This window comes from Macaca thibetana, chromosome 20 (genome assembly GCF_024542745.1).
Source record: "Macaca thibetana thibetana isolate TM-01 chromosome 20, ASM2454274v1, whole genome shotgun sequence".
Taxonomy (NCBI): Eukaryota; Metazoa; Chordata; class Mammalia; order Primates; family Cercopithecidae; genus Macaca; species Macaca thibetana.
The window spans coordinates 35,926,739-35,943,422 of record NC_065597.1 but is presented as its reverse complement, the minus strand read 5'-3'; the positions used below and the strand labels follow the sequence as shown (position 1 = coordinate 35,943,422).

The window sequence follows — 16,684 nt, the reverse complement described above, 5'->3', positions numbered from 1 at the left end:
AAGTGGTATAAAGAGTTAGGACGTTAAGGGAAACCCAGTTGTGATGTTATTAGGTGGAGTAGAGCTTAAATACCTGGTTTTGTTTGTTCTGCTTTTTAGTTTTTCTTATTATTTTGCTTCAAATGATATTTTCTTTTAAATTTTTAATTATTATGGGTACATAGTAGATGTATATATTTGTGGGGTACATGTAATGTTTTGAAGTAAGCACGCAATGTGTAATAATCACATCGGGGTAATTGGGGTGTCCATCACCTCAAGCATCTATCAGTTATTGGTGTTAGAAGCATTCCAATTCCACTCTTTTAGTTATTTCTAAATACACAATACATTATTGTTGACTATAGTCAGCCCGTTGTGCTATCAAATACTAGCACAAATTCATTCTGTCTAACTATATTTTGGCACCCATTAATCATCCCCACTTTTTCCCCTGCTCCCTACTGCCCAAGCCAGCCTCTGGTAACCATCATTCTACTCTCTATCTCCATGAGTTCAATTGTTTTAATTTTTAGCTCCCATATGTGAACATTCAAAATGTGTCTTTCAATACCTGCTTTTTAGGTTCTATTTCCCTTACAGTAGAACCAAGCTCAGACAGCAAAGGCCAAAATCAAACACCTGCTTGTGGATCCAAATGTGCCGGGCTTTGCAGGTTCAGTATTTCATTAGCAATTAAGAAAATATCTTTTCCGGAAGCAGAATGAGAGCATACATTGCAAGCAAAGGGAAGGGAGCAGAAAGAAAATTGGAGGAACGTGGAAAACAAAGCCTAGAGACATGCTAAAACTTCTCATGGTCGGTCCTGAGACCGAGGTGAAGCTCAGGAGTGGGAGAGGACAGGTCTCTCCCCCTACACATGCCCCAAAAAACCAGGGTGGCCAAACAGATGGTGCAAAACATTTTTAAACCACTTTTAACACAGTAACTTTTTTTTGCCTGCTTGCTCTTTATTCCTTTAGTCAAAAGTCTTACCAGCTGTCACCATCTCAAGGAAAATGTCAGGGGCTTGTGGCTGCCTGTGCCTCTCCTCACTTTGGTGGGGGAGAGAGGTGTGGAACCTCAGCCAGCTACAGTCCTGGCTGCAGAACTGCTGAAGTGACCGAGGGTAGGGGGAAGGCCTCTCACAAAAATGAACCCACCATGGAGGCTCCCAGCCAATCTCTTCCACATATCATCCGTTCCAGGGACTAAGTATATATACTTTCCAAAGTACTTTCCCTGGGTTCTTGTCTCCTCTGGACATCCCTGAGACAAATATTATTCCCATTGCATGGAGAGAGCAATGGCAAAGCCCGGCTTCTAGCTTTGCAATCTACCATCTGTGGGTTTTTGGAAAAGTTCCTTTTTTTCTCTGGACCTTAGCTTCTCCACATGCACAAGGAAATTGTCCAAATGTTCTCCAAAGTTGCTTCCAACTCTAAAGCTCTGATGCATTGTCTAATACCAGTTAGACATCCCCGATCCTCCTCTCTGAATGACAGCTCTGGCTGCTGCTTCCCTGACCCCTTCCTTCTGCCCCAGGGAGAGCTCAGTATACACCACATAAATCAGAACCTGAGAACCGCAAGAGGCTACCAAAGTCACTTCTTTAACTTTTTTTTTTTTCCTTCTTTTTCAAACACCAATAAGTAACTTTTTTAAATGGAAGCCAAGTAGGGCTGTTGGTTTCCTGCTGAAAAAAAAAAAAAAAAAAAAAATTGATGAGTAATTTGCTGAAACTAATTCCCCCCATCTTTTAAAAATCACACATTTAAACTGATTTAAAGAGACCTTTAAAGAAGAATTTAAATTTTTTTTCCTCCTTGTTTAACTATATAATTGTTTTCACTCACAGTAATATTCTCTTGGAGGCGTATGCTTGACTTACTTAATAAATCTTTCTGCACATTTGAAATCATCCATTAGCAATAAGGAGCTTGACACTCCATTACCCACAATAAATTTCACTGCCATTAAATCGCCACATGCCGCATGGAGGAAAGGAGATACCAGGATGGCCTCTCTAAGACAGGGCAGAGTCAGAGCTCAGCATGGAGCCTGCTCCAAGCCTGCCTCTCAGTCTTTAGCCCAGCCCTGGGCTCTCCTGGCAGTCAGGGTATCTATCTAGCCTATCTTGGGGCTGACCCAGAGAGACAAAGTTGGGTGGGTAAATCCACATCTACTCTAAGGCTCATCTTTCTCATTCAGTGGGTTTAGGACTGGGGTCCAGGCAGTAGCACCCTGTGGCTAATACTCACCTTTAGGACATGGCATGGAGCAGGGCAAACCAGAACGGCCATCAGGCTCACCCTTGGTCCTAACACAAAACCTCAGCATCCCAGCTGGCCTTGACACAGAGCCCCAGTCCTCTTGCACATCATGTACATGGTACAGCTGATAAAGAAAAGTCAAATGAGTTCACCACTTTCCTCTACTGTTGCCAGCTGGCTGCATTCTCAGGGGACACTGAAGCGCAGCTTACAAGCTGATGACGTCTCTGCTTACCATGAACGGGCAGCTCCAGCGTGGAGAGAAAGAAAGAAATCATTGACTGGGAGGACCTCAGAATCAGAGCTGAAAGAGACCTCAGAGGCCATTGATTCGGGGAGTTCTGAAGCTTTGGTATGTCAGCATCACCTTGGGAGCTTATTAAACATATTCATGTCCAGCCCCTCCACACACCAAGGAAATTCTAACTCAGAAGGTCTGGGTGGGCCTGGGTGTCTGAAGCCTCAAGAGCAGCAAATGCTGACACATCCAGATTTTTAAAAACCAGTGATTTGGCTTTCAGGTTCTCAACATTGGCTATACAAAGTAATGAGCTGGGGCCAGGCGTGGTGGCTCATGCCTGTAATCCCAGCACTTTGGGAGGCCAAGGCAGGGCAGATCACTTGAGGTCAGGAGTTCAAGACCAGCCTTGCTAATATGGTGAAACCTTGTCTCTACTAAAAATACAAAAATTAGCCGGGCATGGTGGTGCAAACCTGTAGTCCCAACTACTCAGGAGGCCGAGGCAGGAGAATCACTTGAACCCAGGAGGTGAAGGTTGCAGTGAACCGAGATTGCACAACTGCACTCCAGCCTGGGCAACAGAGTCTCGCTCTACCTCAAAAAACAAACAAACAAACAAAAAACCCAAAACCAAGGTAACGAGCTGGGAAAGGTTTAAAAGTACCAATTCCTGGGCCTCATGCCACACTGATTAAATCAGGATTTCTAGCTATAAGCCTCAGACATCAGAATTATTTAAAAGCTCCCCAAGAGATAACAATAGGCCATGAGGATTGAAAACGACTGTATGGGTAGTTGTTTTCCCTTACCGAAGGAAACTAAGGCACAGAGAGGGGTTGGAACTTGCCCCAAGTCACACAGCAAGTGAGAAGGATTGCTGCGTAGAACCCAGGTCTCCACCAGTGTGATGTGAGCTCCTTGTGTGCGCCAAGGTACGTGTGGGAAAGGACCAAGTTGGGCTCAGGTTGGTTACTGGTGCCCAAGGAAGAGTGCCATGCCCTGGAAATAACTGTCACTCTTCAGGGAATCAAGCACCTAGGCTGGGTCAATGTTGCTGGTCTGGGACCACACTTTAAGTAGCAAGGGTCCAGATCCCTTTTATTTACCTCCTCCTCCCTTCGCAATCCCAGTATTCAACCGTCAAGCAACAATTCCCAGTTTTCCACAGTCTCCGCACATAGTAAGGTCATGGAAATGAATGCACTTTGTCATCTGGACCTTAGGGAGGGATGCTAAGTGTTGTGAATGAATGGCATGTCAGGTAGATCCTGCCGAGATGGTAAGTGTTCTGAGGGCAGTTCTGAGTCCCCTTCTCTTGTCTCTCTTGGATTGGGCTGAAAGGTCAAAATTTGAAGAATGCCCAAGGCCCTGCATGGCCTTGGGCAAGTCACTTCCTTGCAAGAGTCCTATCTGTAAAACTGGGATAGCTAATACTCACCTCCTAGGATGTCATTTGGATTAAATGAGACATTGGATGGAAAGGGCCCAGCACAGGAGGGATGTGTAAAACATAGTTGACTGTCTCCATTTCCTTACAGAGATGCCACAAACAAGGCAGAGACACTGAACTCAGGCTGCCTGGGTCCAATCTAGACTGTTTCACTTCTTAGACCTGGGGCAAGTGGTTAACTTTTCTGGCCTTGATTTTCTCTTCTGTATGAAAACAGCACATGCCACAAAGGGTTGCTGTGAAGTTTAAATTAGAAAGTGCATTTAAGGTGCTTAGCACAGTGCCAGGCACACAACACAGTAAGCACGCCATAAACAGCTATTATTTCGGCTACTGTTGTTGTTACTATTGGTGCTGCAGATCCCTGACTTCCTTTGCAATCAGCACGGTAAATGTTGGGAGCCCTATTCCTGTTAATGGTGGGGACTTGCATGAGACTTTCCACCTTAGGAAACACATACCATTATTGCAGTGAGGATTGCAAAGTAAGCCAGAAAGAGCTGGCTGGATTTTCAGCCCCCCTAGCCTGGGACTCCAGTCCTCAGAGCAACTAGGCAATGGTGCCCTTCACATGGCAGGAGGGTATCCCCTATTGGTGCCTGATGGAGTCTTGTTTATTCCTCTATTAGGGTACTTGTAACATCCGAGTTCAATCATTTTTTTGCCCTCCAACCAAGACCCCAGAGTCTAGGGCCAAGCCTTTTTCATCTGTGTGTCCCTTTTGAAGCCTGGGAAGCAGTAGTTTCTCTAGAATGTTCACTGGATAAATGAATGAGTGAGCTAATGAATTCATACTGGAAATTTTTATTGAATTTAATAAACCTAAACATCTTATTACCCTTTTTGGAGTTGAGCAGTGTGGTGGAGCCCCACTAACAAAGAGCAGGATCTACTACTTATCTCAGGACAGCCAGCCCCGTCAAGGATGGGGACAGTTTGGGAAGAAAAGGGAGCCCACAGGATAGAGGTTTTCTGCTGGCAAAATTCTCTTAATTCCATGTCTGAACTAGGGAAATTTATCTGATGCTCTTGGAAGCAGAGTGTGGAAACTGTGGAGAGGGTTCCTGGAAGGAAAGTCAAGAGGAAGCCTAGAAGGGTAGACTCTGTCCTAGACTGATATCCTGAATCCAGAGCCTCCAGACCACAGAACATTGGGTTAGAGCTTATGAATCAGAGTGAATGCTACCATTTGACTTTGCTTCACCATCACACAAAAGCTTGAATTTCCACTAAAACTGCAATTTAATACTTTAACATAGGGACTCCTCTACCCTAGCAGTGGTGCTGAGTTCCAACCCATTTGTTTCCCCAAAATGGGCAGCATAAGCTCCTTAGAACCATTTCAGATGGTCCCAGCACTGCACAGATGGGGAAAGCAACCAAGAGAAGCTTTGCATTGCCAGGAATATTGATGGTTGGAATGTAATTGCTATTGCAGTGATCCAGGAGCACGCTATGTTGCAAATGAACAGAAACCTGTAACTCTTGCATGATTAAGTCACTTAACTTAGTAAAAGATAGTGTTGTCTTCCTCCTTGTCTTCTCCTTTAGAAGAACAGAAGGTCACAGTCACGGGACTTAAAATAGACCCATAAAAGCCAAAGGTAAGCAGATAATCAAAAGAAATGTGGTAAAGTTGGTCTTCTGTTGCACTGTGCACTGAGCATGAGGCAAGAGCAAAATTAATGGGCTCAAGCAAAGTTTAAATGGAGGTAGGCATCTCTCCAACCTTAAGGGCTTTGGGGATTTGTGAAGGTGAGAGATGTCCTTGAAGTTAGTTCCACCTCTGCCCAGGCTCCTTGGAGCAGGGACCATGTCATTGTCAGATTCATGTTACCATCACCCGATACAGTCTCGCTCCCGGCCCATAATAGGTGCTCGACATGTGTTTGATGAGTCTCCAAGATGGTGTAGAAATTACTCATAATTGAAAGAAGACTATGTTGAAAAAGAGAGAGAAGCTTTGCTAGAGGTCAACAAACTATAGCCTGTGGGCCAAATCTGCCTCAAAACATTTTTGTACAGCTCACAAGCTAAGAATGGTTTTGACATTTTTAAATAGTTGGAAAAAATCAAAAAAAGAATATTTTGTGACAGGCAAAAATCATCAGTGTCCATAAGGTTTTATCAGAACACAGCATATTATTGATAGCTGCTTTTGTGTGTTACAATGTGAGAGTTGAGTAGTTGATATAGAGACCCTATGGCCCACAAAGCTCCAAAAAGTTTACTACAGGGTTTAGTCCTTTACAGGCTTAATCCTCCTGTTCTAAACCTTTAAAATTGGTGAAGAGTTGGGAGAGAGTGAGATACACACATACACACACACACACACACACAGAGAAACTTGGTAGCAGAGAAAACTGCTTAACAACCAGAATGTGTTAGTCAGCTTGGGCTGCAACAACAAATTGCCATAGACTTGGTGGCTTAAACAACAGACATTTATATTCTCATGATTCTGGAGGCTGTGAAGTCCAAGATCAAGGCACCAGCAAATTCAGCGTCTGGTAAAGGCTTACTTCCTGGCTTACAGATGGCCATCTTGCTGTATCCTCAGATGTCAAACAGGAGAGAGAGAGAGCACAAACACAAAACCCACTCTGGTGCCTCTTTGTGTAAGGACACCAGTCCCATCATGAGGGCTCTATCCTGATTATCTCATCTAAACCTAATCAACTTTCAAAGCCTCCATCTCCAAATACCATCACATTGGAAATTATGGTTTTAACATACTTGGTGGAGGTCAGGGAATACATTCAGTCCACAGCACAGAGTTATTAAAAATGATATACATAGCCTTGAAAAGAAGTGTTTTCTCTCGCTGGAAGTGTCTGCAGATAGACATGCACTTCTCAGAGATGCTTTCAGAAGTTTCAAGAATTAGGACAGGGAACAGGCAGATGATCTTTAAACCCCTTCCAGCCCTGAGGTGTCCAGAGTTTATGACTCAGACACAATTGAGGCCAGAAGGTGCCAAGGTGACTCTCTGGTCTAGGGGTCTCTTATGCCTTTGGGTTTTCATATTACATTCTCCCTGCTCTGCCTGTCTTATGGGAAGCTTTTCTAATTACAATGAGCTAGAGGCTCCACTGAAGATTTTTCATCTTTCCATCAGGTAGGCATATCCAGAGATACTGGACTGTAAATTCTGAATGTATTTGTTAAACCTAAGTGATAGCAGTTGCTGACAAGGGGAAAGTTATTTCTTTATTCACCAAGTCTCAAAGCTTTTGATATGAGTCAGTCTTCAAACATAAAGGTGACTTTGCAATTGCATATGGTTTTCTGTGGGACCACTATTTCTCATTTGAAGCCGTAAGAGACTGATGTACCTGCAGTTCCGGTCTTCCATCTCAAAGGGCTCTATAAGCTATCTTAACTTAAAAATTTTCCTTTTGGTATCAACACAGGCCAGATTTGGGGTTAGGTGTTGTAGTGGGGATACGCATGGAAGCTGTTCTTTTGTTTGTTTGTTTGTTTGTTTTTGGTTTGCAAGAGCATGTCACTGTTGCCCAGGCTGGAGTGCAGTGGCATGATCTTGGCTCACTGAAACCTCTGTCTCCTGGGTTCAAGTGATTCTCCTGCCTCAGGCTCCCAAGTAGCTGGGGTTATGGGCATGTGCCACCACACTCAGTTAATTTTATTGCATTTTTAATAGAGATGGGGTTTCGCTATGTTGGCCAGGCTGGTCTCAAACTCCTGACCTCAAATGATCCACCTGCCTTGGCATCCCGAAATCCTGGAATTATAGGCATGATCCACCACACCTGGTGAGGTTGTTCTTTAATCCTGTTCTACCTAATGAATAGTCATTGATGTGGACAAATGAGGGAAAGCCACAGAAGAGAGCAAAGAGCAGGCTGAGCAGCTCCCCAGATAGCTCAGAGTAACCCTGGAGAATCAAAGTGGCTGGAGAAGAGGTTGATGTGACTTAAAAATATTACTGTCATTTCAGTGGCATGAATCAGGTTTTACTGTAATAATGCTGTGTAACAAATAATCCCAAAATCCTAATGGTTTACAATACTAAGCATTCATTTCATACTCATGGGCCAACTTTAGTTTGACTGTTCTCAACTAGGCTTAGCAGAGCTCCACAAACTAGACTAGACCCATGCTTTGGGTTGTTTCAGATCTCTTCTCTGTGTCTTCCCTCAGAGTGGGACATGTTCTTATAATGTAGAGCAGAAGCTACAAGGGAGCTGGAAGAAACTCACTTAAGGTCTCAGCTTGGAACTTGCACTATGTCACTTCTGCCCACATCCCATTGGCCAAAGCAAACCATATGACCAAGCCCCAAACCAATAGTGCAGGAAGGTATACTAGAGCTATGGATAATCCATGGCTAGGACATAGAGGAAAGAAAGAATTATGGACAAGTAATATAGTCTAACACAGTGGGTGACCTAATGTCCCTTTACTTCACAAACTTTGCTGAAATGCTACAAGAAAATCAAGATCATTTTCCAGACTCATTTAATAGAGCTCAGGGATTATAAAGAAATTTTGGTTTGAGATGGAAAGCATGAGGGTACAGACCATTATTCTGAATACCACTGGTCTCATGAATCCCAGGAGATACAGAAGTTTATGGGAGTTGGGGCTGAATCCTCTAGAACTTAAAGAAAAAACACCAAGCCCACATGAATGCAGTTTCTTCTATCTTCACATCCTTTAAAGACTCTATTTAACCAGTTAGTCTGCTTGCAGTTCACCAAGATTGTATCTTGTGTTTTCACCATCAGTTAACACATGATGGGTTATTTCTGAATACCCAGGATAATGATAAAATAAACAAAAAAAAGTATAGTTCTTTTTATGTGCTTGCTTCTTAACAGTTTACAAAATGTTTTTACCTACATGATCTCCTTTAACACTAACAACCATCCTTCCAGGTAAACAAAAGGAACACAACAAAAGGAAGGTAACTCCATTTTAAGAAGGTTTTAAAAAGGTAAGTGATGTGCCCAAGTTCACAGATAGGTATTAAAGGTCTGGGACTGGAGATGAGATTTCCTAACCCCTTGTCCTCTCTCCCTGCTCCTATCCAGCCACACCTACCTCTGTAATTTTCCTTGGGCACTGCAATCACGCTTCCCTCTTAAGGTCTTTGCACCTTAAGTTCCCTCCGTCTAGAATGCCGTTCCTCCAAATAGACCAGGGGTTTGCTTTCTCACTGTGTTCTGTTCTCTGCTCGATTGTGCCCACTTCAGAGGTGTCTGAGGCACCCTGCCTACAAATATGCATCTCATTACCCTCTATGCTTTTGCTGTCCTTTGCTTTTCTGCATAAGGTTCATTACTCTGTGACGATACATTCTACATGGAGATGTCTGCTTGTGTATTATCTGTCTCTCTTCTGAAATGGGAGCTTTACAAGGGCAGGAAGCTTGTCTATTCACTGCAGTATCTAGCAGCACCCTGAAATAGGAATGGTATATGGAAAATGCTCAGTAAATATTTTTGGAATGAATGGATCAATGAATGGAATAAATTAGCTTTAGTTCTTTCTCTCTCCAGACATAACCCTCTCTGACACCTTACCTATGGCAGGTGTAAAACTTTGCCAAAACTGTCTATGAGCTTCACTCAACCTTTAAGAAGAACTGAGCCTCAAGACACTATCAATGATGCTCCGACCCCACTTCAGGCCCTTCCAGTGGTTGTTCTGGCAACACTGTATGATCAGCAGCCTGGATCAGAGGCTTGAGGAGCCAAACCAGAGTTCAGGAGGACAGCATCTTGTGTCCCTGGAGCAGAGATCTTGAGACAAAGTCCTGACAACTGGCATCTGCACCAGAAGCATATGACAGTCTGGATTGATGCTCCAGGATCTCTTCATAAGCATGGCTTCCTTAAGCCAGTTTCCTACTTGGCTTCAGTACCCAAAAGGCTCCTGCTAAGAGACCCCATAACCCTGAGGATTTCTTTAGCACAGGAAGTACATAATCTTGCTTTGTCCCAGGCCCATCCTGTTGAGAGCAAATGAAGACCCATCTCGACCACCCCATGCAGTGGGAAGAAGACCTTCTCCCCTGCCAGCGTCAACCTTGGTCCATTAAGGGTTATTATGCCACTACTCATCAACAGAAACCCAACCCCCACCATAGGATTTTAAAGTAGAAAAGAAACACATGTTAAATAGTCTCTATCTCTATCCAGACATCAAGATACATAACTCACATTATAAGCACAGTACACCTCATATATGGAACCACCAGCCATGTGACCTTGGCTGGACATCAAAAGCTTTCACTTCTCAAGAGCTTCAGTATCCTTCAATATCCACAAAATGAGAATCTGTCTCAACTTGTTGCTAGAAAGATGCGGAGAGATGATGTTTGATTCTCTAATCTATCTCTAGTGATTTATTTAATGGGTTAGTTTAGTTCTTTCCATTTCAGTTTCCTCTGTCATAAAAATAGGAAAGCCAAATAAATACTAAAGTTCCTGCCGGCTCTAAATGTCTATAAAATGTCTTCAGATTGTTCAATGAATTTGGTAAGCTTGCCAAATATTTTATTTCTGATACAATAAAATACATAATACATTGTAAACATTTTAATTAGAACAGATTACATAATTTACATGATATATGTTGCATTATGTCAAATACATGTGTGATAATACACCTCAAAATTATGACAATGTGTGACTCACATAATAAAAACAATTATTCCTTCCAGTTCACACGCCCAATGCTTAATTTGATTTGGAGATAAATAAAGCATGGAAATTACCAATTGTCTCATGGTTACAGTGTTTTAAAATACCAATTGCCTTGTAAAATGGATCTGGGGACAATTTATAGCAACCCAGGCCCATCGGAGGGCAGGAAGATGCCATTTCAACTGTCTTATCTTTTCCTGATACCTGCATCCGTCTAGATGTGAGGGCAGGACACATCCAGCCTCCAAAGGAGTGGTATAGGATTTAGTACCACAATCTCCACAAACTTAGACCTTGGATTGCATGGGTGGCAGATCGCAGGGCCAACAGAGGAAAAGCTTTCTTGCATCAAATCTCCAACAAAATGTGAGCTTCACAAGGGCAGGGACTGAGTCTATTTGCTTACCACATTACGCTTGGCACACAACAGGTAGTCAACACTTATTTGTGGAAGGGAAAGAGCAATAAGACGTTACAAAGATCCCAGAGAGGCCCAAGCCATAGGCAAGATGACCTCTTGGTGGGGATATTGCCAAGAGAAGCCTGACATTCCTGGGGACCGGGGATCTAGGTCTTTATGAATCCTGAGATTCCACCAAGACCTACAAAGATGAACACAAAACGGGGAGCTGAGGAGAGAGAAGACAGTCTCTCTTTCTCATTTAGGCCCAAAGAGCAATGAATAGATATGGTATTGGCTGAGTTATACTCAGCTGGGTAATTTCTCTTCTGGAACAGGGACTTTCGAAAGCAAATTTACATCTGAAGCTGAGCTGCTGGTGAAATGAATAATAGAGTTCAGCCCAGGCTGGGAAAAGCATGGGCTAAACTATAAGCATGGTCCCAAGAAGAATCAAAGCTTGGCCTCTATATTAGCTTCGTAAGGCTGCCATAACAAAGCATCACACCCTGGGTGGCTTAAAACAACAGAACTGTATTCCCTCACAGTTCCAGAAGCCAGAGTCTGAAATCAAAGTGACAGCTGGGCCTTGTTCCCTCTGAAAGGTCTAGGTAAGAATCCTTCCTGCCTCTTTCAAGTTTCTGGTGGTTTTCATGGCATTCCTTGGCTTGCAGCTACGTCACTCTTATCTCTGCCTCTGTCTTCGTAAGGACTTCTTCCCTGTGTGTCTGTGTTACTGTCCAAATTTCCCTCTCTTATATGGACAGTAGTCCTGGGATTAGGATCTATCTTTTTTTTTTTTTTTTTTTTTTGAGACGGAGTCTCGCTCTGTCGCCCAGGCTGGAGTGCAGTGGCCGGATCTCAGCTCACTGCAAGCTCCGCCTCCCGGGTTCACGCCTCCTGCCTCAGCCTCCCGAGTAGCTGGGATTACAGGCACCCGCCACCTCGCCCGGCTAGTTTTTTGTATTTTTTTTTTTTTAGTAGAGATGGGGTTTCACCGTGTTAGCCAGGATGGTCTCGATCTCCTGACCTCGTGATCTGCCCATCTCGGCCTCCCAAAGTGCTGGGATTACAGGCTTGATAGGACCTATCTTAATCCAGTTGGCCTCATCTTAACTAAACTAATTACTTGGGCAAAGATCCTATTTTCAAATAAAGCCACATGCTAAGGATCCAGTGAACATGAAGTTTTGGGAGACACTATTCAACTGAGCCCAGCCTCCGAGGATTATAATGGGACACTCCCCCTGGGGGAGCATGGCTGGATGTCAGAGCCTAGCCACTCCAACGGCAATGTTTGCCCTTCTGGAGCTCTCAAACCCCTTCTGCCACTAATGTGCCGGCCTCAGGGAGGCGTCCCTGAGGGAAAATCACTGTGCCTCCTTTAAACACGCACACACAGAGTTAGATAGTAGACAATCTGATGGTTCTTTTAAGTCCAGAGGGAAAGTCCTGCCATCTCCACAGGGCAGAGACCCTACAAGATCCTCACCTCCTAAAGTGACCACAAGGATGTGGATATGGCTGAAGTCATATGAATCCAAGAGAGGGAGACCACTGAAGCCAGCATCCCTGCTCCTGACCTCCCTGGATGCTCTAGCAGTCTCTGCAAGAGAGTCCTGGCCCCAGCTCCTCCCCACAGGGCTGTGGCTTAGTTCTTGTCTCCACAGATAAACCAGTAAGCCTCAGAAGGGATGCACCAGATGTGTGTGTGTGTGTGTGTGTGTGTGTGTGTGCGCGCGTGCATGTGCTCAGTGCTTTCCTGGAACTGCTTAGCCCTGAGATGGCAAGGGGTTAAGGGGAGAGCGTGAGTAGAATCAGAATACAAGAGGACCTCTCCCTCCTTCCAGTAACCAGTGGAATACTGCTCTGCCAGTTCCACGTGATTAACCTGAATTACCCCTTCACTGAGGGATGAACAGACCTTAAAAAGCCAGCTAATGTGGCATATTCCTGTAGTTCCAGCTCCTCGGAAGGCTGAGGCAGGAGAATCGCTTGAACCCGGGAGGTGGAGGTTGCAGTGAGCCGAGATCATGCCACTGCACTCCAGCCTGGCGACAGAGCGAGACTCCGTCTAAAAACAAACAAACAAACAAACAAAAAAAAGCCAGCTAATGTAAGATAATTGTTCCAACAAAATACAGCCTATGAAAGAGATTGGAAAAGAAAGTGGGGTTAATGGTTAGTAATTATGCCACTGAAAATCTAGGCAGCAGCTCCCAACCTCAAACATTTAGCACTGAGGAAAACTCCCAAGCGCCCACTGCTGCCTGATCCCCATGCCTCTCCCAGCAAGCCTGGAAGATAAACCTTCGGGAATCACCCTCCCCACTTTATAGATGGGGATATGGATCCTTGGGGATCATAATATGGCTAGCAGGAAGTGGCTCCTTCAAGGACATCCAAAGAACCCCCTTCATTTACAGAAAAGGAAGATGAGGTCCAGAGAAGGTGATGCATTGGAACAATGTCACACAGCTGCTAAGATGCCAAGTCAGAACTGAACCCAAGTTTGCCTGACTGGAAATCCAGGGCTCTTTCCACAATACCCCGTGATGATGTGGTTTTGTGGCTTGCTCAGTTTCCCATGGCTAGTGGGTGACGTAATAGGGTCTTAACTGAAATGAGGGTCTTCCCCCTTCTTGTCTAGCCTCCTTTCCCGCTTCCTACTTCTAAGACTCAAAGAGGATCACCTGATCACCAGCTCAGACTTCCCCTTCTTGTTTCACTCTTACTGATGGCCACTCCAGGACCCTCCCCAAGGAGACTTGGCGGGTCCACGTGGGAAGAATGGGAGACCCCATGACTAAGCATTTATTGGAAGGACGAGTCCTTGCCTTTACTACACCACCAGGCTGTGTTCTCAAACTGGGCCAGACATTTGTTATTTTGCATCAGCTCTAAATGCTGAATAGCAGAGAAAAAGTGGGACACGTTGGAACTGGCTTTCCTCAGTGCCAACAAAGTGCCATTATTTTAACTTCATTTGTGCAGTACAAATGAGAAGGAGATAAATGTCGTGTTCCAGCCAGAGTCTATTAGTGGGTATCAACTGTAACACAGAAAGATTGTACAATCTGGCCATGTTAGAGAAGCGGAAGGAAAACTGCACCCGAGGTCTTAGCTCTTACATTCCTTCAACCTGGGATTTCTGAAATGTGAAGCCAGATAAAAATGCAGACAGTGAGTTACATACCTACAGCCAGTTGCCTATACTTGTTCCTCAAATTAAATACTAATTCTAGCTGGGTGACCTTGGATATGTTCCAGGTACCCACTTGAGGTTATCCAAGGTTACCCAGTTAGAATTAGTATTTAATTTGAACAAAAAGTATAGACAACCGGCTGGGGGTATGTAATGCACTGCATGCATTTAATTTTAAATTTTCTCATCTGTAAATTTAAGACAATATCTGACCTGCCCGCTATACCATTTTTGTACAAGAATTAAAGAAGCAAATGGAAGGAAAATTGCAACTGTTCCATAAACGTTAATTATGCACTACACATAATATACACACAAAATAATTATGCAGCTAAGCAATTTGGAAGCATATTATAAGTGTGTAAATCAAAATATACTATATTGATGTTTCACTTCCTGATGTTACTTGTTTGTATAATAATCCTGTGAGATCCAATAGAAAAGAGGAAGGAATGTTTAAACCTTTATTCTTTTTGTTTCATTTTAATACATTCTCGTTCAAGTATAGAGCATGTCATATAGAGAAGTACTTGATGAATTTTTGCAAAGTGAATACATTCCTATCACCAGCAGTCAGAGGCATAATTAGGATATTATCAGCTCCTCAGAAGCTCCACACCCAACGTTAAATTAAACTAAATTTGGCCTGAGGATATCTCCGTACTTGAGGCTTTGTATAATGAACTGCAACCTATCTTAGCAGGTAAGCTCACCGAAAGCCTATCTTAGGAGTATACTTTTGTAACAAACGGCTGAGTCTCAGCCAATCAGAGCAGCCAAGCTTCAGTCAATCACAGGTGCCCCACTGATCAGGCCACGTTCAAATAAGGCAAATGCTGAGCTGTAACCAATGGAACTGCCTGTGTACTTCATTTTCCTATTCTGTCCATAAATGCTGCCTGACCCCATTGCAGTCTGGAATTCTCTGAATCTGTTCTGGTTTTGAGGGCTGTCTGATCATTATTTTGTGTGCAAATTGTTCTTTGCTCAACTAAACTCTGTTAAGTTTTAACCCACTCCCTTCGGGCTGGACTGTTTCCCCACCAGAGGAAGCCCCCAAAGGCTTCATTCCCAGGACAATAATCTACTAATCTCCAACCCCCCACCAAAAAAAAATAAAAAATAAAAAAATATTTCTTCATTAGGGATTTCAAATCAAGTCTGAAAGATTTCCATGTCGAAACCGGTCTAATTGACACTTTTACTTTGTCTAGAGGTTTTCTTTTAATAGATTGATGTCAGAGTGGTGTCCAGAGTAGAACTCCAGTGACTCCCCAGGAGCCCTGAGTGAAGGCAAAGGTACCCACCTGGGCCCACTGTGCCCTTTGACTTCTTGCAGCAACTAGGGTCATAGGTAAGTTCTCTCTCAGATCCTGAGCTCCATGAACTTGTATTTTGAGCTCTCCAAGTTTGAGTGCTTTTTATCTAGACTGGGTTAGAAGTCACAAAAGAAACAGGACTGGGTTCTGTAAGGAGGCCTCAAGTATCTGACTAGGTCAGACAGAAACCAGACTGGGTTCAGTAGGTAAGGTTCCCAGAAGACAGGGAATCATGAGTTCAACTGTATCCAAGGAATCTAGAACGCCTCCATCTGGAACTCCAGCCAATTTCATGTGTAAAAACTACAGGCCTGGGACCCGTGCTTTTCTAGAGAAATGGGTGAACCTTACCAAAGGGATTATAGAGTTACAGTGGTCACAGTAGGAAGTTTTAACCTAGGTAAAATTGTTCACTTGTGAGATGCATTAGAAAAGAAGGAATAAAAAATGCCTCAAAAGCAAAGAGGTGTATTTTTTATTGGTACACAGAGACTTCCAAAAAACTAAATGAACCAAAAATTGCATCTCTAAAAGACTCCTTACAAAAGGCAAACAGGTGCCCATCTTCACAACTACAATAATTACAGGGACCAAGAGGATATATATACACATACACACACACACACACACACACACACACACACAAAAGGCAAAGGTGTGTGTGTATATATATATATATATATATAGAGAGAGAGAGAGAGAGAGAGAGAGTCTCACTTTGTCACCCAGGCTGGAGTGCAGTGGCATGATCTCAGCTCACTGCAACCTCCACCACCTGGGTTCAAGCAATTTTCCCACTTCAGCCTCCTGAGTAGCTGGGATTACAGGCACCTGCCACCACACCTGGCTAGTTTTTGTATTTTTAGTAGAGACAGGGTTTTGCCATGTTGGCCAGGCTGGTCTTGAAATCCTGACCTCAAGTGATCTGCCCACCTCAGCCTCCCAGTATACTGGGATTACAGGCATGAGCCACTGCACTTGGCCCTTTTTTGTATATATTTTAAATCAAAACCAAAGGGTTCCAAACTGGTGAGTTCTGTGTCCCCAGATGTCTTTATTATAAAGAGCCAGCCCACTGGAAAATATATTGTCCATTTTTACACCAGCCATCTGATGGACCCACTCCCTTTGGGGTGCACTGTTTCC

At 43.7% G+C, this 16,684-nt stretch overlaps 3 protein-coding genes across 7 annotated transcripts in view; 2 read left to right on the top strand and 1 right to left on the bottom strand.

Annotated features, from left to right (window-relative positions):
* CES5A (carboxylesterase 5A) overlaps positions 1-2,428 on the bottom strand; it is a 120,152-nt gene extending 117,724 nt beyond the window's left edge. Inside the window, exon 1 of the mRNA XM_050772917.1 lies at positions 2,241-2,428. Within this exon, the coding sequence (XP_050628874.1) occupies positions 2,241-2,282 (42 nt within the window). The 5' untranslated portion in view covers positions 2,283-2,428. The remainder of the gene's footprint in view (positions 1-2,240) is intronic.
* LOC126943900 (metallothionein-2) overlaps positions 1-16,684 on the top strand; it is an 894,508-nt gene that overhangs the window by 233,358 nt on the left and 644,466 nt on the right. The window lies entirely within an intron of this gene.
* The window catches only part of MT3 (metallothionein 3), an 892,117-nt gene that overhangs the window by 252,103 nt on the left and 623,330 nt on the right, over positions 1-16,684 (top strand). The gene's annotated exons all lie outside the window — the stretch shown is intronic.